This window comes from Annulohypoxylon truncatum (assembly GCF_022578515.1).
Source record: "Annulohypoxylon truncatum strain CBS 140777 unplaced genomic scaffold F4807scaffold_17, whole genome shotgun sequence".
NCBI classification, from domain to species: Eukaryota; Fungi; Ascomycota; class Sordariomycetes; order Xylariales; family Hypoxylaceae; genus Annulohypoxylon; species Annulohypoxylon truncatum.
In genome coordinates this window covers 27,454-49,340 of record NW_025953803.1, presented here as the reverse complement: position 1 = coordinate 49,340, position 21,887 = coordinate 27,454, and the positions used below count along the sequence as shown (strand labels likewise).

Genomic DNA, 21,887 nt, shown 5'->3' with positions numbered 1-21,887 from the left:
ACACTACATCCATTCGTACATCTTTAAGTACCTCATGGTACCTAGGTACTTAGGTAGGTACCTATGTAATAGCCTGCCCCTATCAAGATATTTCGATGGCTACCTTGTAGGTATGTATGTCCTACCCTACTATACCTACTAAAATACCAGAACTGACAAGAAGAGGGTTGAACAGGAGACAAATGGGGTACCTTCTGAAAAGTGCCGGTGCGGGGAATCCCCCTGGCAATATTTCCAGTCTTCAGGACGGAAGCCAAGTAGTAGGGGCTCACAAATTATAAGATATAACGCCTGGATCTTCCCGTGTACTTTATCAATTCGGTTCAACTTGAATCCTTATGTATTTATACAGCACCTAGGTACCGATAATGCCGATTTCCAAAGTAGCCATTATCACCGGCGGTGCATCAGGACTAGGGCTGGCAGTCGCCGACGTCTTCTCGCGGAAGGGTTGGCGTGTGCACATTTTCGACTTGAATGAAGTTGAACTAGGTAACTGTGTTTCTCATATAGTCGACGTTGCCTCGTGGGAATCTCTGTCGTCATCTTTCGATGCCGTTTTCAAGACCGAGGGCCGACTCGATTTCGTCTTTGCGAATGCTGGTGTTATGGAAAAGGGGGAGTTCTTCGAAAGACATGAGCTCTCATCGCCACCACCGGAACCGGACGAGTCCAGTATGGATGTCAATCTGAAAGGGGTGGTCAAGACGAGTTACCTGTCGCAACACTACTTCAGGGCAAACACGAATGGGGCCAAGGACTGCGTTCTCCTTATGACATCAAGCATCGCTGGTATAGTAAGTGCCCTTCTTCGTTAACTACCTTCCTAGGAGGTACGTAATTATAAAAAGATATCTTTCTTATACGTTTTAGTATCCCCAAGCAAGTACACCTCTATATGCAGCAGCCAAAGCCGGCATCTTAAATTTCATGCGTTCAGTAGCTCCGTTGTTCTACCAAGAAGATGGCATAAGGACATACGCCATTTGTCCTGGGTCCGTACGGACAAATTTACTACCCAAGCCGTTATGGGATGCATATCCGCAGGAGTATTTAACTCAGATGGACAAGGTTACGTCCACAATTGAGTTGTTAATTGACGGTGCGCAGCTTCAAGATTCTTGGGGACAAAAGTTCGAGAAGTCCAATGTTGGCTTAACTGTCGAAATATTCGTCGACGATGTCTATTTTCGGGGTCCACCGGATCCTTGCAATGATGGCATGAGATTCATACTGGAACTCATGAAACCAGGAAAAAAGAACGCCGCATCCGAAAGATCAGAATAATATCTTAGTCCTTATGGCGCAAACCTGGGGCCTATATACACAGGTATATAAGCTCCCTTACTAGGTAGCTAATGCCTTTCGAATACCCGAGAGATACCTCCCGGCGCCTAGGTACCTCTTTACCATTTCTCGTTATAGAGAAAGCCATGGTCTAATACGCCCTCGTGTCCATAAAGCACCCTACCACACGCCCTTGTGTACAAGTGCCTGCTCCCTGTTTTGATGAACAGTGAGAGTGAAAAGTACAGGTTTTCAATCCCACCAGATCTCTTTCTCCACAAGGTTTTCGCCTCTTGATACCTGAGTATCGCTATAATCGAGGAGGTCGAAGTTTTCGAACGGTCCCTTCCCTAGCGATCCTATCAGTGTCGCTAGTTGGTCTTCTGCGCAACCCCCTGAATCGGCCGGGGACATTAACGAGTCGAAGCTTGAACTTGCAATATTCGAAGTATCTTGGCTGTTATTTTGAAGTTGAGGAGATGTGTTGTTTTCGTTATAATGAGCATGCATGGTATCTGGAGAAGGGGTATAAGGAGATGCGCGACGCGTACGCGTCGATGACGCTGAACACGAGAGCAAGGTCGATGATGGTGGAGTGTGATGCATTTTTCGCCTTTTACTTTGGGTTTTTCTGGCAGATACGACTTCCATAAGAATGGACGAGACCTCATACAATCGTCTGTTGTATGAGTTTTCTTCTTGTAGTTCGGTTATGATTTGAAGCATTTCGACGAATGATTGCAGCAGTTCCACGTCTGACGAATCTTGTTCCTCGTCCCCATTGAGAATCTGCGCAGAGATCTCGTAAAGGTACAGAGGTGGGTAAGACGCGACGATGCTATATTAACAAAGTTAGTCTCCCCAGGACAGAAGATAGGAGTTCAGTCGAAGCCAGAAATGCTAACCGCGGAAGTATCCCTTGGTGTCCTAGCTCCGCGGAAGAGCCCCATAAGCAAAGTAAAAGCCTCATACATCTCCTGCTGACTTCTGTGCGTTGAGATGTGACATCTGGGTGTTCTCTAAAGGGCCACATATATAATAGCTGGGTACAGGTAAACCCGATAGAGTGTTCAATTTTCCAGATAGACTCTTGAGGCGCGGTGGTACTCGGATCTTGCTGATCTTTATTAGACTCGGTCAACCAATCTCGCAGTTTCTGATTGAATTTGGATATAGTCAGTTGAACTTGTTCCTCGGTCCTTGCTGGAGCTCGACGAGCATATATCTCTAAGTATATTTCTTCTTGAATTTCAGCTAACTTGGCTTTAGCAATCAGGCTATCTATGGTCATATCATGGGACGACTTCAACGTTGTATCGATGTAGATATCGGATAGTGGGATAGAAATCGACGCGCCGACTGTCCAGCAGACCGCCTTGTCTAGGATGTATAGGCAGTACGATACGCATTGTTGTTCTCGAGTGTCCTCTTGTTCTCGGGCGCATATTTCCCAGTTGTGGACCCCGATAGACTTTGCGCACTGCATAGCCATGTTAAATAACCTCATGAAGACGACTGGCGACATGTGTTCTTGCGCTACTACACACTATTTACCGCATATTAGCGATACTCTCTAGAAGGTATGCATCCAATGGAGAACATACTAGAGATAAGAGGGCTTGAACGTTGACGAGTCGAGGTGAGAGTAAGAGTTCCGCATTCTCTATTGCTCTTCTTGCATTTGCGAGGAAACCCTTCGTAAGATCGAGATCAATAGAGGAGGTATTGCGCACCGACCTAGACCTGTTCGACTTATCCGGACGAGGAGGATGTAACAGGTTTGCCGCTAAGGTCATCAGTATCAAATTGTTGGAACATACAACCCGCCCTAGATCTTGATCGGAAGAATCTGTCTCTTGTAGGGATGTGACAACTCTCTCGAACGATTCTTTAGTCCATATGGGGAAATGAGGGTTGATGGTTGAGAAATATGGTTCAATCATAGCCTTTAAGATGGAAATAGGAGGCGCTGTAGGAAGAGTCCCATCCCGAATAGTCTTCTCTTCCCGAATCACTAAGAGATCGAACTTTTGCTGCGCAAGTAGGGCGTGTTCCCTCACACACTGATTCTGCGATCCGCCACTGACAAGGGGCTCGATGATAGAGTCTCTTATATTGTACAAGAGTGACTCGAGCGACGTGGGTTCAAAGTACCTCTCCGTGTTCTCAACGTTTTGACCCCTAAGAAAGTGGCCAAGAGGCCTCTTGAAAATAGGTGCGTTGTAAGTTATAGGACTGGTGTCCTCTGGTGTAGGCCAAGTGTGACTGGGCTGCAGCACTACGGGATCGTCCGTGAGGATTGGAGTGCCGGCTGCAAGCCGCTTCACGCTGTTCTGTGTTTCTGCCAGTGCATCCTGCCCAAGGTGATAAGTCTATGTGGAAACAAAACGGGGATAGTCCACATACTTCTAAACTTTCAAGACGTCTGCTTAAACCCTCGATGGTATGGCTTCTATCATATGTTAGTAATTGTGTACTTGAGGCCGCTCGACCCAATCAACTCTTACAGTAGAGCCGTTTGACTACCCTTCTTGCCATTTCCGGACCATTCACACCTGTGCCCAAGGCGTGTGCAGTTTGAGCAAAATGGCTTCTCTCTCCCGCATCGTATCTTCTTAATTCGGCATTGATCACATACTACCGACATGATGATTAGCTATCGTTCACGCCAACGTAACTGGGGTCTTAGTGATCCCCGCTCACCTGCGTAATCCTTCCCGCTCGTCTCCCTCGACATCTGACTAGAATTAGATTTCTTTACCTAACAGGTAGACATTTACAGAATGAATTCGAGATCTTACCTCCTCGTGTGTCCGAACACGCTTTTCTGAAGACATGATCAATGGAACGGCCTCCCATGACCATGTATGTCAACATAAGGCGGATGCCGCTCATTTCAATCAGCCCTTCGCATCCAAAGTTCCGAACCTGGTCGGTACCTGGGTAATTAAGAGGATTTGGGGTCCAAGGCAAGCGGCCTTAGTGTTCCTCCTGTAGTTAGATTTCCCGACCCAGTGAACAAGCTTGGGTGGGCATTGCCGTAAGGCCAATGCTACCTATGTCTTGGTATCCCACCTGTTCTATCTTGATCTGACCCAGCTCAAACCCATACGTAATTCGATGCGCTTACTGGTGATTCCACTAAATCCTCGAATGTTACGCAATCAACTGCTTGCTCCTAGCGCTTCAACGGTCCCCAAGGGGTCCGCCTATTCGAAGCTGAGAAACAGTCCTGGGTGAAACCCCTGCTAGTGGATTATTTGCGCAGGCTTATATGAAGAACGGTAGGGCCACGTTCTGCATGTTTCGAGCTTTAAAGCTGGGGACCAGACGCCTTACGTTGACCCACTAGATTGTAACCATCCACTATATACGCCCGCTCCGGTCAAGCTGCACGATACCTACCTGGCTTGGCTTGTTCATCCGACGTAAGAAGGAGGCGTAGAACCTAATTCGCACCGAAAGGATGTAATACTGGTATGCCAAGGGCGTGTGGGTCGATGGAGATACTGTACGAGGCTTTGTCGAATAGTATATTTATTCACCAAGGAGTCATCCCATACAGAATCACAGAGCTTGGCTATATCATGGCATATGCCGAGCGGCTGTGCCATATGTACGAATGATCCTTTTCCTTGACTTATTCGGCACTTTAGAGTGCTTATTGGTCATGGCTTCCGAGATATGATGTTTCCCGTAAGCCTCAGCGTATCCGTCAACCCATTAAAAATCACGATCATACCCAACGCTGATTCGGCCTAGACTAGTCTATTCTTACTTACAGACTCGGTGAACTCGATTGTAAGCTCCGCCTAGACAATCCAGTCGCGATATTGCAACGTTAATTACGCCATCAAAGCACTTCGCCATAATTAGGTATTGGGATAAAAGCTGCTAGCTTGGGTACGCTAGTAGAATCCTGCCGCGTCTGGGTTATAGGCGAGCAAGTAGGTAAAAAGCGCCAGGAGCCCTGATGGACTAGCTTGATATAGATGGTGGGTTGACACGAAGTGCGTACTTAGATCTAGTGGGTCGTATCTCGTCCCGTCAGGTAGATATGATACAACATATATGTATTACATCTTCCAGCAAGAATGATGTTTTTATAACATACCTCGCCTCTTTCATACTTTAATGCAACGACGTTCGACATGACGAGCGGCTCTACACCCTGAATAGGCATCTCGGGCCGAAGGATTAGATAGGCGCAAGGTATGTACTAGTTGGTTAAGTAAACCCAAAATCCTTCTTTTACCGTAGCGATGGTTATTTATCTGCTGACTGGTCTCCTCTACCCGAAGCTAAGCTACCTTGAGGCAATCAGGATCAGATTCAGGGGCCAATTGTAGCACGCATTGGCTGCAAGTGCCGCGATGACCCCCAGCTACTTGTTGCGTTACCGATGATATCTATCGATACCAAGTACCTTCTTTATCTTACATAGTCCATACGGCCCGGGACCGAGGTCGAAACTAGTACAGGTGACGCAGCGTACTCGGCCGAGCCAAGATTGGTGATCCGTGACATCGGATCGAGTCCGGTTGTGCATGTAAAGGCGGCTCCTTGTTCCGCACGATTCTCTTGTACTGCCACGTGCGTTTCGATCTTATTAAGACCAATAGAAGTTGAAACAGATCTTCAAAGGTGACATTTTGAATTTAAAACATGCGCCTATGAATGTAACCTGATGTGTTGATCGATAGATCCCATACCCCTTGGGTGGTATTGGTAACCGCAGATGTAGTAATATCATTTGTAATGCTCCAACGTTGACAAACTTGCAAGTGTATTCGCTATTTGCGATTGGATGCCATTTTGTGGGATCTGGGGTAACCCAACATTAGAAACATTGTGCGACGGCGGATGATAGAAACCATGAATAGGGGAAGTCTTCCCATTCAGGGGATAGCCGGAGCTCTCCGTGAGCATATCTTGGAACTACCCCTTACTAGGTACCTACCTAATATATTGACCCTTTTTCAGAGAAGACTTAACGGTGAATTGAAAACTATATGTTTACCTATCATATTTGTGACGTGGATATGGGTACATGTTCAAGATCGCCAAGCAGCGCGAAAATCTCCTGGTAGGATGACTTAGTCCACTTCACGCTGATAGAGAAGGATTGGGATGTGACATATGATAATTCTCTGCGACGGAGAGAAAATAGCACTTCATAAACGGCAGCTGATAGAGCCTATCTTCAAAAGGAACCTAATAATACAGACAAGACACCAGGATATCCAAAGTTGCCCCCTAGTTCATCCTTCAGGGGGGGACTCTCAGGCCTCATTCGGAACCCTTTTGATCAACATTTTCCACTAAAACCCTCAATAAGCCTTCTACTGCATGTTGGCCTAGGGCATCTAGTGAACCCATGCCCAGCATCTCGAGGACGCTAATGTCAAAGGCGAAAACCTGTTTCCACCAGGTGCGCAGCTCGATTGCTACTAGCGAATCCAAGCCCAAATCAACCAATGACAGGGAAGTGTTCAAGTCCTCCTGTGGCTTGAGTAGTAGATCGAATAACTTCTTTCCGATTTCAAGAGCAAGCGTTTTAGAAGACTCTGCTGCTTTGAGAAGAGACGGGTCGGCTTTAACACTAGCGAGAAAAGTCTTTAGAATCTCGTTAGAAGCGGCAGCGTCTGCACTCCCGCTCGAGGCGTTATGATACGCAGCCATGCGGCGGTCCCTCCTCCAAATTGCTCGATTGGTGGAGCTGCTAAGCGGGATTGTCGAACTGAGGCCAAGGACGAAAGTATTGTCATCAACAAAATGAGAACCGCTGGACCAAATTTTACGAAATTCTGGAGGAGCCATGGCAAGTGCCATCGCGTCAAGAAGTTCTTGTTCAGTAACACCTTTAAATCCAGTAGATTTCATCTTGTTCATTAGCCCTTGTTGCGATGAAATGAACCCAATCTCTTCAACAGCCCCGATATCCACAACAGAGGCAGCAAGCCCCAATACATTTCGATACTGCGCAAAGGCGTCCAAGAATGTATTTCCGCTGGCGTAGTTCGCTTGCCCCGGTTGTCCAATGATCCCTGAAAGCGAACTGAACAGGACGAAGAAATCAAGATCAGCTCCTGCTGCCATCGTCGCATTGTGAAGATTCCAAGTTCCGTGGACTTTAGGCGCCACTACCACATTCCACTCATCGAAAGTCATAGCCTCGAAATTTTGGTCACGAAGAACCATGGACAATTGAATGATGCCTTTCAATGGATATGTTGCTGACGATATTGCCTTGGCGACATCGTCGAGATTCGTGACGTCTCCTTTCACAAGCTTAACATCACAATTCATACTTTTAAGCTCAGTAACGAATAATCCGTCACTTAGCCCTTCGCCGGCACTTCGTGAGAGGTAAATCAATTCACGAGCACCATGGTCGACCATCCATGTAGAGATTGCACGCCCAAGGCCTCCAAGTCCACCAACCAAAAGGTAAGATGCGGAGCTTTCGAAGTCTAGAGTCTTAGGTCTCGAAATGGTCTCGAAATGGATATCACGATCTTCTGTTGAGTTTCGTAAAGAAATACCGATTCTACCAATATGCTGTCCTTTTTGCATGTATCGGAATGCGTCTGCGGCTTCGGTCGCTGGGAATATCTTCAGGGGTTGGATAGAAGTAGTAAGCCCCTTTTCATAAAACTCCATGGTCGATCGAATAAGTCTGTATAATTTCGTTAGCTCATATAGTCAACCTGATATAGTATCGCGCAATCCCGGTGCCAATGTTTATTTACCTTGTCATCAAAGCCGGCTTCTTCCAGAGCTGGTCGATATCAACGCAACAGTAGCTACGATTAGCCAAGAAGGCATTCATGTCAAGTTTTCCGTTGCCGATCAGATCTCTCTTTCCGATTTCAACCATAGAACCAAATTCGGCAACGCAGGTCCAGGTAGCATGTAGAAGTTCGCCGGAAAGGGAGTTGAGAACTAGATCAACGCCAGCGCCCCGCGTTTCGCGCATAATCCCTTCCACGAATGAATCATTTCGAGAGTTGAATATCTTGTTCCTTGGTAAGTGATAGTTATCCATCAAGAACTGCACCTTTTCATCATTACCGACGGTCGCATAGATATCTGCTCCCAGCATCTGAGATATCTGGATGGCAGCTAGCCCAACTCCGCCACATGCGCTATGTATTAGGACGGACTATTTACTGTTAGCAGGCCCGAAGGATAAAGGTCGATACGACTTACCTGTCCTTTTTCAAGACACCCAACATTTATCAAGGAGTGGATAGCGGTAACATAGGGCATGAGCATGGATGCAGCTTCGTCGAAACTTAAGCGATCCGGAATCTTCGCACAGAACATTTCTTCGCTAACGAGGTAGGTTGAAAACGCATGCTTCTTCAAGAAACAGACCCGATCCCCGACTTTGATATTCTTAACATCGGCTCCCACACGGGTCACGATGCCAGCAGCCTCGAGCCCAAATTGGCGTTCAGGGAGCTCGACTATGCCCATGGCGACTAAGATATCCTAGAATACAGCTATTAGCATATAAATAATAATCAAGTCATACCCTAAGCATCGTCTTACCCGGAAATTCAACCCAGCGGAGTGCACTTCAAGTTCTACTTCGTCGCTACGGATATCTTGGCGTGGTTGTCGCACCCAGTGTAATGTTTTAAGGCGCCCTGGCGTGCCAACATCGAGAACGGCCTTGTCATTAGATTCTGATACCAATAGTTGATCCTTCAAGGCAAATGGATATAGCCTTCCAACCTGTATTTTCCCTTCACGGATCGCGTATTCGAAGTCTGGCTTAAGGACATCATCGTCATCACGCCTCTGGAATTTGGCCAAAACTTGGACTATTTTATCGGCTGCCGAACTGAAATTGTCAACTTCGCAAGTTGCGAAATCAATTAGCATCTCTGAGCGCATCGTCCTCGCTAATCCAAGGACTTGGGCGTATCTGGGGTCTTCACATCCGAGCTGGCAAAGGGGCGTGATCCATAAGAGTCCGGCATCCTGAAGGCCACGAAGGAACTTTCTGAAAGATTCGAAACGAGCAGAGTCCAACCCTTCGAAATACGGTCCGGCTACATCAAGAAGAGAAATAACGTCTTGTCCAGGAGGCGGGGAATCGCCTACCTTACATTTCGTAATTTCGTATCCGTTCTTCTCCAGATGGTTAACGATCTCGCTCGTGCCACTTTCATCTTCTGCGCATAGCACTGTCACGCATTTCTGCGTAGCATCCGTGGACTTGGAAGGCCTTGCAACCATAGTCGCTGTCAATTGGTGCGGTTCATCTGAGTCCAAGATTATCCCATCAATTCGACCGAAACCTGCAGCCAGAAGTTCGGACTCCCAACTCTTCACACCAATGTAAGGCTCACTTGGCCTGCCATCAGCGCTACCGTACCACCAGTTAGGCGAAGATCCGAATATATAATTAATCCATTTTGAAGATGGACACAATTCCTGTAGTAGTAACCGACCGTCAGGACGAAGGAGCTTCTTGATATTCTTCAGATTCTCTTGGATGTTCTTGGTTATGTGTACGGCGTTCGATGCAATGACCAAATCGTATTGGCGGCCTTCAAATTCTTGCTCTTCGAGATCCTTGCTGATATCTAAAGTGGCGTACTCCATGTTAGGGAAAGGCTTTTCCTGGTCCTTCCCAGAAATAAAGCCGGTAGACGTAAAGGTATAATTCGAGCAAAGAACTTGCCCGTCAGACCGAGTAAGATTCTGAAGAACATTAGTTACTAACGAACCTGTTCCGGTCCCGACCTCAAGTACTTGTATATTCGGCTTTGAGTGGCCCAGGGATTGGATAAACGCCGATATATCTGCCTGTTTAATAAATTCATATAGTCCAGTAAGCTCGTCATCCGAGAGAATATCTGATAATGCTTGACCCGACACTAGGAGATCGATTTTCGTCGATATCCGGAGAAGAACGATAGCGACACAGGCAGCAGGAGTTCCAGAGAGACAAGCTGCAAGTCGTTCAATCTGGGCCTGTAAAGATTCGTCATCTAATCCAATTAAATCTTCCGCCTGATTCTGTGAAGCAATCCACGTCGCATATTTCTGTATGTGACCTAAGTGAGCCCCTAGTTTAGAGAGCGCTCGTTGAGAAGACAATAAGCAAAGGCAACCAAGCTCCTCTACTAGAGCCATATGAGGCGCGCGATCGACTGGTCGTTGAATCAAATCCTTCACATCTAAGAAGTCTATGTCAGGGCACCATTCGTATCGCGCTGCGGCGTGAGTATCCGCCACATCACTCGAAAGGGCGCCGTCCGCAGGAGTCATGCGAATGCCAGAGGCCTCGAGGACTGTAAGATCTCCAGAAGTACAGCTTCCGCTTCCGAGAATTGAATGGTTACTTGTCGCCTTCGCCGACACGCTTGTTATCATATCAGAACCACACCGAACGATACTAAGCTTGTCAATGCTTGTCGGAAGCCAATTCTTGACTTTGCGTGCGTAGCCATTCACAGCAGCAGCGCTCATAATCTGCAGGGTCCCATCAATAACCGTAGGATGAATATGATAACTCGCCTCGTCCCCCTGTCGGCCATTGATCACTCTTCCGGTTGCTCGGTTCTCGGAGTTGGTCGATGTTTCTATGGCGTCAAGCGATTGAAAAGACGCTCCAAGATCCAACCCAGACTTCCGCATAGTTTCATACCATTTTCGCGCATTCACTTTTCGGGGAAGCTCATTAATTGCTTCGGCCGGTCTAAGGCTTGTCGATATTGCTGTTATCTCGCCTGTGCAATGTTTGGTCCATATGTGGCCATTGAAGGAAGAGACAGTGAACTCCCACCACGAACTATTCAGAGAACTGGTTAATCGATGTGGGCGGAAAGTAGTGATCATCTCGGTCGGTTTGCCTTCACCCAAGACTAAAGCCATACTAACCAAGATATTCCGAATGCTGAATCCTTCGTTTACTTCGCTAATCTGCCTCACAGCTTCTCCAGCTATGGCGATATAGCCAGCAAATGGAAACACCACGTCGTCCCCAACTTTGTGGTCACGAATCCATGGCGCATTAGAAAGATGAAACATATTGCGCCAAGCAGGTTCGATCTCGGTGCTCTCGGTGGAACGAGCTCCCAATAAGTCATGATACGGATGCTTCCGCAGACGCCAATCCCTACATAGCCGAGGTTCGTACCAGTAGCTCTCTTCGTGATTCCATGGATACCGAGGGAGATCTGGAAGACACGTCCCACTTGGAAATACCGCACCAAAATCGATCGGCACGTTAAGTGAATGAAGTTTTCCGATGGCGGTTAAAAGTGAAGATATGCAATTTTGATTGCGCGCCATCGCCGCAACGTATGGAGCGGGTGAAGAGACCTCAGTGAAAATTTGCCTTAGGGGGCCCGCGAGAGCTGAATGTGGTCCGACCTCGAGGAAAACGGCGTTCTTTCCGACCTCATGTTTTAATAGGCTAATAACGGCCTCTCTGAATCGGACAGGAGATTCTAGGTTATCACGCCAGTATTTTGATCCCAGATTGCGTTCTCCGTTCAGCAGTTTGCCCGTCACACTGGAGAAGAAAGGAACCGTAGGCTCATTCCCGATTACCTGTTGTCCGATCAATGAGAGATAGTCTTCCCCAATCTCCGCCATATGATATGAATGATATGCCTTATCAACTTGTAGCAACCTGGCTAATACATCTCGGTTTGACTTCTTGATGACCGCAACTACAGCCTTAACTTCTTTCATGTCGCCTGAGATTGTGACACTTTTAGGCGAGTTATCACAAGCAATAGTGACATTAGGAGTTAAGTGTTTCTCGGTCTCTTCCCAACTCATTCCTATGGCTGCCATAGCTCCCGCTCGCTTTTGCTTCGCTGTTACAGCACCGCGATGGTGGGCGGCGATGATTGCCTCTGCGGCTGTAAGGGCACCAGCAGCATACGCCCCCGCGATCTCACCACTTGAGTGGCCAACAACAGCACTTGGCGCAATTCCATAGGCCTTGAACGTGTCGACGAGAGCAATTTGAACAGCAGTGCAGAGGGGTTGAGAAAGTTCTGCCGTGTTGAGTCGACTTTTCCTAGCCGGTTTAAGTAACTCCTCTTCGATAGAGTAAGGAGGCGCGTTACCCGTTACAGCTCTTATATGTTGATCTAGCATTTTTATCGCGGATTTAAAGGTTTCGTTAGACTGTAATAACTCCTTACCCATAAGCGGCCACTGAGCGCCCTGACCAGTGAAAACCATCACAACATTGGGCTTCAGGGCCGCTTTGATAGGTGGTGCAGCATTCTCGGCCACCCCATTGTTGACGATGGCAAATGTTCGGTGCTGTAGGTGCTCCCGCCGTAGAGCCAACGTGTAGGCTAAGTCCGCAACTTTATCCGGATGCTTTTCTACCCATTGCTTATAATTATCAATAGCCCTGGTGAGTGATTTCGAGGTATTCGCGGAATATAGTAGTAACTGTGGTGTAGTAGGCGTGCTCTGTGTTGTGGCAGACGCGTTGAAGGTAGCAGCAGAGTCTAGAATCACATGGGCATTTGCGCCACCTACACCGAAGGAGTTAATGCTCACACGTTCGAGTCGAGAAGCTGGCCACGGAGTAGGTTCCAGAGGAACCGTGAGCTTCGCTTCCTTGAACGGAATCTTTGGATTAGGTGTTGTAAACCGAATATTAGGTGGTATTGTCCGGTTTTCTAGGGCTAGTACCATCTTAATTATTGCTACGAGCCCTGATGCGCCTTCTGAGTGCCCTAGATTTGGCTTCGATGATCCCTGAAATCAAGGATGTTAGAAAGTCCTATAAGAGCGAGTTCACGATTAAGCGTAATACGTACGATGTAAACACCAGATTCCCCAAATACTCGAGCAACAGCTTGAGTCTCTATGGGGTCGCCGGCCGGCGTGCCTGTACCATGACATTCCACCATAGCTGTCTGTGAGAAGTCCGTTATGCCAGCGACTTCGTAAGCTCTTCGCATTAATGCTTCTTGCGCGTCGGTACTAGGGTGCGACATTCCAGGAGTCTTCCCATCCACGTTATGTGATGTCGCTCTTATGACCGCTCGGATTGGGTTTCCATCTCTAATAGCATCACTCAACGGCTTGACGTAAATAGCAGTGACTGCTTCACCACGAGCATATCCATTAGCCTCGGCTGAGAAGGTCTTGCAGGAACCATCTTTGGAGATGACCCCTTGTTCTGTCAGGGCGGTAGTCATGTTCGGCGCTAATATGAGGTTGACGCCACCAATTAGTGCAGCTTCGCAATCACCCCTAGAGATAGCCATGCAGGCTTCATTCAACCCCACAAGGGCTGCCGAACACCCCGTACGAATAGTCATGCTACGTAGATACCTAGTCAGAAATTGCATGATGGATCAAATGATGTTGACATACCTCGGTCCACGCAAATCCATTTCGTACGAGATTCTGTTCGAAAGTACGAAGTCACCAGTGCCGACTACTCGGTGCAGACCCCATTGTTGAGTTTCCTTGGTGAACATCTCAAGCCAGTCTTCGCCAAAATTCCCTACATAGCAACCTATCGTTTTCCCTCTCCAGTTAGTAACGCCCGCGTCCTCAAAGCATTCTCTCGCGACTTCCAGCAATAACCGTTGTTGGGGATCTGCACGTTCAACTTCTGTCCGCGGCATCGTAAAGAATGATGTATCTAACGCCCCTAAATCCACACTCTCATCCAAGAAGTATCCATGCTCGGTGAAAACTGTGCCTGGTTTTCCAGTAGGAGAATAGAAGGCGGATAGGTTGTATCGAGTCTGGGGCACCCGGGAACGTGCGTCGCCCTTGGTAAGTAGGAATTCCCATAACTCCTGAGGCGTCGTCAATCCACCTGGGAGACGAAGGGCCATGCCACATATCGCAATGGGCATAGTGCCGCTTCCGGTGTTGCTACAAACAGGCACGTCGGCAACATTGTGCCCATTTGTATGGTGGCCATTCTTCAACCACTCGTTAAGAGATTCGCCGTTGGTAGGATTTCCATTGGTTTTTACACCATTAGATAAATGCTTGGTACCTTCATTTCCATTGACTGGAGACTCATTGGCCATGACCTTGTCATTGGGTTCCGGCCAACTGGGGACGACATGCTCTTCGACTCCCGCACCGTTCGAAGTTGTCGTGTTTGGAGTAAGCATAATCCCAGGCTCTGTGGAATTCCGCAGAAAATACCCTTAGCTTGGAGCTTGGAGGGGATATGGATAAATTGCTAGATCTAATAGATCTATAAGATCTACAATTCAGCATCTTACACTACATCCTTCTCCTAGAGCCTATGGTATGCATTAATCGGAATTATTAACCCCTATCCCTCGAAGGAACCTTGCCCGTAAGCACGGATTCCGGCCCCGACGCCTTATTATTAGGAAATATGGCTATAGCAATATTATGTATTTAAGAGGAAATAAACTCTATTACATACCTCATATGTAGCATACGCTCATACAGAGGTCTTCGGCTTAGCAACAACCCCTAAAGTTTACTAGTATCAACGAAACGTAATGATGATTGGTCGAATTTTGCATTGCCCCTCTGAAGATTACTGTCCAATGCCTTAAGAGCTTCAACACTTACAGCCCATTTAGTGAACCTGCTCCAAGAAAATTCTAGGGTGTAGTCTTATGACAGTCGAAGATATACGGCTTCAGTGAAATGAAATGGACGTCAAATTCATGCACATTGCATCGGTCTCCCTTAAACCAGGACTTGTGAGCCATGAGAAGCGACTAGGAAATACATCCAAGAATGATGGATTTCCTAGATATTAGCTAACCCTGAGAGCCGTAAAGGAGCAAAGCTAGCACCCACGCTAGCGTACCTAGGTAATTATTTCCGCAGCTTCCAAAATCTCTTTCAATGCCAGTACAATAAATATCCTTCACCACTTCTTCTTTTGCCCTTCTTATCTTTCTTCTTTATTGTGGTCTATCTGGACCATGTTTGAACGTTCTACCAACCTGTTTTTCTGGTGGCACAAAACTAGCTATAATAATACCCCTTATATGATTATGGGGGTATGGTAGTCCATGCCATCTTTTAACTTTATTATAGCATCCTGCTGAAATTAACCTATGCTTGAGTAAGTGGTTAAGCATATGGGGTTGATTATTTCCGCATCATACGCAGATGTATAGGATGTGATATCGATCTTGGCGAGATGAACCTAGATGATAAAGAGCTGTAGAGTAAATTTATTGAAGACGTTATAGAGGCGCTACGATCTGCGGGAGCGGGACTTTCGACACTTTTCTAGGTAAGAAAGGGCTAAATATTAGATGGACTCAGAAACAGATAGCTTTCCCATGATATTAATGTAACGACATAATGACAGTAAGATAAACAGACCCAATGTCATAGGTTTCACTCTACCTGTTTCCTAGATTCTTCACCATCCTGTCTACACATAGACTCCCATCTCCTTCTCAAGACCGGCCAGACGACCCATCCGACCAGCAAACCCATGATGGAATCCACGATCCCAAGGCCCCTCTTTGGCGAGGGTCCAGTCATATTAGTAAACAGGGCCGATGCAGCAAACGAGTCCTCGCAGATGATAAATTCACCCCTCTCCACCGCCGCGATGATGAGCGTAGCAACTTTCTCGGAAGACGGAAAGCGGGTCTCCAGTTCCTCGAAAGGGCGATCCAAGCCTTGGATACGCTTTGTCAGCGGCGTCTTCGTCTTCTGCTCCAGGACGAAACCGGGAGAGACGAAGTCGGCCGGGAAAGCGCAGTGGATGGTGTAGGTTGAAGCTGGGCAGTTATAGCGCAGGACTTCCATTCTTAGCGTGTCCGCCAAAGCACGGACGGCACATTTCGCAGCTGTCAGAGGTGTAAGTTAGATATCTCGCTTCGGGTTAGGAATTGGGGAGGGGGGGGGGGGCATACGCGTATAAGCAATGGAGCCCGGTATGCCCAGAAATGCAGCAGCACTGTTGATGAAGATTATCTGGCGAAATCGCGGTTGAGCGCCTTGGGGCGATCCCTTCTTATCATCCGCCAACCACATGTCAATCAACGATTTGGCAGCGTAAGCAGATGAATAATAGTTGTTTTTCATGCAATTGTCAAGGTCTTTGGCTTCGATGTCCGCAAGAAAGCCGTTCTCGGAATGATTCCCGCCCGCCGAGCAATACAGGACATCTGCAATTCGGGGTTGGGCTCTGAACGCTTCATCAACCTTTGAAGCATCAGCGAGATCCAGCGATACGGCATTGATCTCCTGGTCCTCGCTCAAGCGAGCAGTGAGTATGTCCTTCTTCGCCTCCTCAAGGGGACCTTCTCTACGAGCAAATATCGTAATGTGAGCACCTGTATGAGTTAGTCAAAGAGGGGATAATGGCTTAATCATATTGCTAACCTCGTGCAGCTAACTCCTTAGATATTGCTTTACCCAGCCCCCCGGAACCCCCTGTAACAAAAACAGTCTGTGCATAACGTTAGCACTACCTTCCAAGGTTGCCTTGCGGCTTTCAAGAAACATCATATCATTTAATCACGGAAACTCCCTACCTTTCCTTTCAAAGTCTTTGGTGCACCCATGATGCCGTCTTTATTTCTTGAATAATGCAATACCGGGGTGTTGTAGTTTTCGTCAGCCGCATTCATAGACCCATGGAGTTCTGACCTGCTGCGGAAGTTGGACGGGACGTCCACAATGACCCACCAACCCAATCGTGCTGACGATTTGCTACGATCCTGGTCGGGTTCCGCTGCCGAATGTAACCTAAGATCAACTCGGGCGAGACGGGATGGATACAGGCTCACACGCGTTACAGCGGAGTCTACTTCCCTACTCGACAGGTTCGAATGGAATTTGGCCTCACAAATACCTCGATTCGTTGCTGGTAACAAGAATCCATCATATAGGACTTAAACTACTGCAAGGGGCTGAATTATCATTCGCCAGACCTTGTTGATTCAAGATGTCCCCGCCAGAGTTCCTTGCTTCGTGGATCAAGGCCCAGAAACCGAAGGCCCCACGAATGAAAGATGCCCCCACTTTCTATCGAAATCTCGAAGAGGCTCTAGACGTGCGAAGGGCTGACCATGCCATGGCTACGAGAACAAAGAGCTCGTGGAAGACGGATGAGGCTGTTGACTTCTGTTCCAATGATCTACTTGCCTTGGGGTCCTCAGGACAGTTGCGCACCGAGTTCCTAGAGGAACTTGCGCGACACCCTGACTTTTCCTTGTATGCTGGGGGCTCTCGGCTGATGGATGGGAATTATGACTACATTGAGCAGGTCGAGCAGGAAATCGCCGGCTTTCACGGCGCGGAAAGTGCCATTATCTTGAATTCGGGGTATGAAGCCAACGGTGCCATCTATACTGCTATCCCGAGACCAGGAGATGCCATTGTCTACGACGAGCTCGTCCATGCAAGCACACATGACGGCATGACCCATAGCCTGGCTCTCTGCAGAATGCCTTTCCGCCATAATGATGTAGATTCTTTTAGGGACACGTTGGCATCCGTCGTCGATTCACAGTCCATGATCAGGGATGGGTCGCGCTCGGTGCTAATCTCCGTTGAATCGATATATAGTATGGACGGAGACATCTGTCCTATAGAAGAGCTTATCGATATCGCCAACGAAGTTTGCCCGAAAAAGAATGCGGTGTTCATCGTGGATGAAGCTCATGCGACTGGGATAATAGGCCCAAACGGCGCCGGTCTCATTTGCGAGCTCGGCATTCAAGACAAGATCGCAATCCGACTACATACTTTCGGAAAGGCGCTGGCTTCATCGGGAGGTAAGATTCAATCGACCGCCACATTGATTGATTAATAATGCTTAGCCATATTTCCTAGCTGTTATATTAGGAAGCGAGTCTGTGAGGCTAGCGATTCTGAATTTTGCGCGCTCCGTCATTTACACCACTGCTCCCTCATTCCCTGCAGTAGCCGCAATTCGCTCTGCGTATAATCTTTTAAAGTCCGGTGCGACACAGGAGGTGAGAAAGTTTCGATTATATTTTCATAGATACCTACTTTTCTCTTTTGCAATGTGGATGAAAAGGGAGTCTAACATTGAGGATAGTCTCAAGAGAAGATTCAGGATCTGGTCAAGCACTTCCTGACGACCATAACATCCCATGAAATTTGGGATGAGGCCAATGATATGGGCATCCTATCGATCCCTATCAGCGATAATTGGGAGTTTCGTGATTTTATGACCCATATTGTCCCGGTGTGGACTCGCCAGCGTTACAACTTCTGGCTAGTTTTTCACCTTCAATTATCAAAGATATCGGCATTTCCTATCGACTATCCTGTTGTTCCTAAGGGTCAAAGCAGAATTAGACTCATGTTCCATGCTAGGAATACCGAAGCAGAGGTAGAGTTGCTGGCTAATTCAATCTGCGAATGGGCCAAGGAGATGATCGACATCGAAAAGGGGGAGGGAAAGTCGAAGGTTCCCAAAGCTGCTCAGCAGATATATGCACTGATGGCCGATGTATAAAGCAAATAGTATTCATATAAGTCCGTAACGATTTTTAAAAATGAGTTGGTAATGGCGGCGGATTCATTAGGGTACCTAGAAAATAATCAGATAACCAATATGCATTAATGCATTAATCTTCCAAGAGCCCCGATTAGAGAATATTGTATCCTGGATTATGTAATCGGAAATATCTTGTTTATTACAACAACCCTGCCAAGGGCGGGGTCGGCCACGGAATCCGCTTTGCTTCGACACGGAATCCGGCCGCGCGGGGTTCTAATGGGCAGGTGCAACCTTCACAAGAACTGCTATGATAGATGCAGCAGCTACAATTGGAACCCGGAGTGCCCGGAGTAGAGGAACCGACTAATGCAGGGACCCGAGTACCGGCGCCGAGCTACACTTGCCCTAGGACCTACACAGCTAGGTCGGCATCTACCTAATCATAATGTCGTTCCCACCACATATTATATATTCTACTTGCTAAAGATCCTCTTGGATCATTGCTTCGTCTGCTAATTAGGCAGTTTAGGGTAGAATACTCGGAGACTGTCTCCCAAGGTTATTCCTAGAGAATTTATCATACCTATATCAAATTAAGTAGTTTCTAGGGTCTTCGGCCGAATAGCATAGGAGGCAGGGGTTATGTTCAAGAGCTGACGATTAGGGATGATCCATTGACCAACGAATATGGCTCACCGATGCCATAGGAGAGAAGGATGCACTGTTCAGCCCAATGGTTTCTTTCTAAATTCGTTAGAAAATTACTTTTTATTTCCAAAATAATCCCAAAAACATTCTAGGGCTTTATAAATTTTATTTCACGGCAAAGCCGACACCAGACGTTAACGAGAGGATGGCTACATCAATATTCAGCCTGCAGGGCGCCACTCTTGTAGCTGGCATTGAATCAATACTGATATCAAAGGTGTTGCCCAAGTATATTGGTACCACATATTTCCAAGAAACCGTCAAGTTAATTGCGCTTGTCTTTATCGTTAATTATGCCATTTTATTCGTATATTCCACGATCATATATCCTGATTTTATCAGTCCCTTGCGACATTTCCCGAGGCCCAAGGTCTGTTCGCCAAATTCCCATAGGATAGAATGCGAACTGGATATAGATTAACACAATAATTGTCTAGTGGTGGTTACCCCGAATGATCTACGCTCGGCTGGCCACCAAGGTAACACAGGCTGAGCTGCTGTTGGATATAATTCAAGATGTACCGAACGACGGCATCGTAGCGCTGAGGGAGGTAACTGAAAGTCGCTTACTGATCACTGGGCCATCCGTATTGGCAGACCTACTAGTGCACCGCTCATATGATTTCGAGAAGCCTCACAATATGCGCAAGTTTCTCAGTGGTGTAATAGGAAGTGGATTAGTTACAGCGGAGGGAGAAGACCACAAGTTTCTCAGGAAGAACAGTCTTGGTGCATTCAGCTTTCGCCGCATCAAGGATTTATATCCTATGATATGGAAGAACTCGCTTGCATTCACTGATGCTTTGGAAGAGAATATCAGAAAGCAGCATTCTGAGGATGATGTGGCCACTGAGCCCTTGATGGGGAAGGCTGAGATGTCCCGCTGGGCGAGTAAAGTCACCCTCAACATCATCGGCATCGCTGGGCTAGGACGAGACTTCAACACACTCAACAACTCGAATGATCCTCTAGTGGAAAGCTATGAGACTATATTCAACCCGAGCAAAGAGATGCTGGTATATTTCATCCTGTCAGCGTGGTTCTCCGTTCGATTCGTCCGAATGCTTCCTTGGAAGATGAATCAAGCTTTCGAACATGCCGGATCAACATTACGGCGTACCTGTAGCCAGCTCGTTAGTGATAAACGAGAGGCTATTCGAAAGAACGACGGCGATAATATCGATATCATGTCGCTGCTTATCAAATCTGGAAATTTCTCGGACACTGCTATCCGCGATCAACTCCTCACGTATTTAGCAGCAGGGTATGTATCTCAATAAGTACGCCGCCCCAACGATGTAGATCAAACTAAATGTATCTCTAGGCATGATACGTCCGCACTTTCCTTGACTTGGGCGTGTTATCTACTAGCACTCGACCCGGCTCGGCAGAGCAGGTTACAACGCGAAGTCCGCGATGCACTTGCATCTACCGAGAATCCAGTGGATGGCAAATTAGATATCTCGGGAACATTAGAGCGCCTTCCATTTCTCAATGGAGTGCTGAACGAGACGCTTCGTCTATATCCAAGCATCCCGGTCACCATCCGAGTCGCAGCTCGAGACACATCCCTGGCCGGTCATTCCATTCCGAAGGGCACCGAAATATTAATCTCACCATGGCTGATCAACAGATCCCGCACGTTTTGGGGCCCAAGTGCGGCCGAGTTTGAACCTGAGCGGTGGATCGAGAAGGATGGACGCCCGAATAATACAGGTGGCGCTACCAGTAACTATGAATTCCTCAGCTTGTACGCATTACTTTACCCTTGTCCCCGTCTCCTCCCCCTTTTGGGCTACCTCAGTTCCTAGAACGTGCCCTGCTCGCGGGATGTACTTGGGACCCGACTGACCTCCGTCTTCGTAGTTTACATGGCCCGCGAGCTTGCATTGGGCAAACCTTCGCTAGGGCCGAACTGAGGTGCCTCCTGGCAGCCCTGATTTCCCGCTTCGAGTGGAAACTCGACATGGACGAGAAAGACGTTATAGCAGGCGGTGCCATCACTTTAGCTCCGGTGTATGGTTTACACGTGATGCTCAAACTGATCAAGGACGAATAAGCTTACCTAATAGCGCCAAGCATAACGTCCGTAAGAAAAGTAGTGCAACAAGAATATTGGGCGTCATCGCAGATACAATGTAAAATGATATCACTGTCCTGTCAGGAGTCCGTTAAGGTCAGTCGGATTAGGACCCGGCCTGTTGATCCCTACCTAAGTTGGCTGCACATCGTCGTCCGGGTAATGTTAGGAATCCCGTTCTACTTCCCTTTCGTCTAGCTGTGTCTTACGACTTGAGCCTCGGCGATGGTCACCGACTATTGCCAGTTAAGGGGATAGGAGGCCTCTTCATATCATAGGATGTAGACAGTAGCTTATCAAGAGTTGTAATGAATGAAGTTGAGAACTTTGAAAAGTAGTTGCCTAACGGAATGATCGGCATTG

General features: G+C 47.4%; 6 protein-coding genes across 6 annotated transcripts; 3 read left to right on the top strand and 3 right to left on the bottom strand.

Moving 5' to 3' along the window:
• The first annotated feature begins 23 nt into the window (after nt 1-23).
• F4807DRAFT_91305 (3-beta-hydroxysteroid dehydrogenase) lies at nt 24-1,381 on the top strand. The gene is made up of 3 exons (XM_048003642.1): nt 24-110; nt 166-797; nt 874-1,381. Exons 2-3 carry the CDS (start codon nt 369-371, stop codon nt 1,285-1,287), a joined length of 843 nt encoding a protein of 280 aa, XP_047853874.1. The 5' UTR covers nt 24-110; nt 166-368; the 3' UTR covers nt 1,288-1,381.
• A 32-nt stretch (nt 1,382-1,413) lies between these two features.
• On the bottom strand, nt 1,414-4,545 carry F4807DRAFT_91319 (uncharacterized protein). The gene is made up of 7 exons (XM_048003643.1): nt 4,089-4,545; nt 3,991-4,024; nt 3,795-3,924; nt 3,694-3,739; nt 2,892-3,641; nt 2,193-2,833; nt 1,414-2,125 (listed from the first exon to the last, which is right to left on the bottom strand). Exons 1-7 carry the CDS (start codon nt 4,122-4,124, stop codon nt 1,540-1,542), a joined length of 2,223 nt encoding a protein of 740 aa, XP_047853873.1. The 5' UTR covers nt 4,125-4,545; the 3' UTR covers nt 1,414-1,539.
• A 1,777-nt stretch (nt 4,546-6,322) lies between these two features.
• F4807DRAFT_426419 (fatty acid synthase S-acetyltransferase) lies at nt 6,323-14,542 on the bottom strand. Its single transcript, XM_047998055.1, has 6 exons — nt 13,663-14,542; nt 13,101-13,608; nt 8,845-13,038; nt 8,500-8,784; nt 8,040-8,452; nt 6,323-7,966 (listed from the first exon to the last, which is right to left on the bottom strand). The coding sequence occupies exons 1-6, from the start codon at nt 14,421-14,423 to the stop codon at nt 6,577-6,579; spliced, it is 7,551 nt and encodes a 2,516-aa protein (XP_047853872.1). The 5' UTR covers nt 14,424-14,542; the 3' UTR covers nt 6,323-6,576.
• Nucleotides 14,543-15,645: 1,103 nt separating this feature from the next.
• On the bottom strand, nt 15,646-16,826 carry F4807DRAFT_460566 (putative short chain dehydrogenase/ reductase; the record flags this gene model as incomplete). Its single annotated transcript, XM_048001542.1, has 4 exons — nt 15,646-16,106; nt 16,173-16,595; nt 16,645-16,711; nt 16,797-16,826. The coding sequence occupies 4 exons, from the start codon at nt 16,824-16,826 to the stop codon at nt 15,646-15,648; spliced, it is 981 nt and encodes a 326-aa protein (XP_047853871.1).
• A 383-nt stretch (nt 16,827-17,209) lies between these two features.
• F4807DRAFT_460565 (putative aminotransferase) lies at nt 17,210-18,751 on the top strand (the record flags this gene model as incomplete). The annotated part of the gene is made up of 3 exons (XM_048001541.1): nt 17,210-18,041; nt 18,100-18,242; nt 18,329-18,751. 3 exons carry the CDS (start codon nt 17,210-17,212, stop codon nt 18,749-18,751), a joined length of 1,398 nt encoding a protein of 465 aa, XP_047853870.1.
• Nucleotides 18,752-19,060: 309 nt separating this feature from the next.
• F4807DRAFT_426413 (cytochrome P450) lies at nt 19,061-21,861 on the top strand. The gene is made up of 4 exons (XM_047998054.1): nt 19,061-19,814; nt 19,882-20,708; nt 20,769-21,194; nt 21,311-21,861. Exons 1-4 carry the CDS (start codon nt 19,590-19,592, stop codon nt 21,501-21,503), a joined length of 1,671 nt encoding a protein of 556 aa, XP_047853869.1. The 5' UTR covers nt 19,061-19,589; the 3' UTR covers nt 21,504-21,861.
• Nucleotides 21,862-21,887: the final 26 nt, after the last annotated feature.

What these genes read in the sequence shown, in the direction of transcription:
- F4807DRAFT_91305 (XM_048003642.1), top strand. Translation starts at nt 369, where the DNA reads ATGCCGATTTCCAAAGTAGCCATTATCACCGGCGGTGCATCAGGACTA. An exon ending in CATCAAGCATCGCTGGTATA is followed by an intron (nt 798 to 873) that starts GTAAGTGCCCTT and finishes TATACGTTTTAG; the next exon opens with TATCCCCAAGCAAGTACACC.
- F4807DRAFT_91319 (XM_048003643.1), bottom strand. Translation starts at nt 4,124, where the DNA reads ATGTCTTCAGAAAAGCGTGTTCGGACACACGAGGAG. An exon ending in GACGTCTTGAAAGTTTAGAA is followed by an intron (nt 3,642 to 3,693) that starts GTATGTGGACTA and finishes CACCTTGGGCAG; the next exon opens with GATGCACTGGCAGAAACACA. An exon ending in TTCAAGCCCTCTTATCTCTA is followed by an intron (nt 2,834 to 2,891) that starts GTATGTTCTCCA and finishes TGCGGTAAATAG; the next exon opens with TGTGTAGTAGCGCAAGAACA.
- F4807DRAFT_426419 (XM_047998055.1), bottom strand. Translation starts at nt 14,423, where the DNA reads ATGCTTACTCCAAACACGACAACTTCGAACGGTGCGGGAGTCGAAGAG. An exon ending in ATGGATTTGCGTGGACCGAG is followed by an intron (nt 13,609 to 13,662) that starts GTATGTCAACAT and finishes GTATCTACGTAG; the next exon opens with CATGACTATTCGTACGGGGT. An exon ending in CCGCTGGGTTGAATTTCCGG is followed by an intron (nt 8,785 to 8,844) that starts GTAAGACGATGC and finishes GCTGTATTCTAG; the next exon opens with GATATCTTAGTCGCCATGGG.
- F4807DRAFT_426413 (XM_047998054.1), top strand. Translation starts at nt 19,590, where the DNA reads ATGGCTACATCAATATTCAGCCTGCAGGGCGCCACTCTTGTAGCTGGC. An exon ending in CTCACGTATTTAGCAGCAGG is followed by an intron (nt 20,709 to 20,768) that starts GTATGTATCTCA and finishes ATGTATCTCTAG; the next exon opens with GCATGATACGTCCGCACTTT. An exon ending in AACTATGAATTCCTCAGCTT is followed by an intron (nt 21,195 to 21,310) that starts GTACGCATTACT and finishes CCGTCTTCGTAG; the next exon opens with TTTACATGGCCCGCGAGCTT.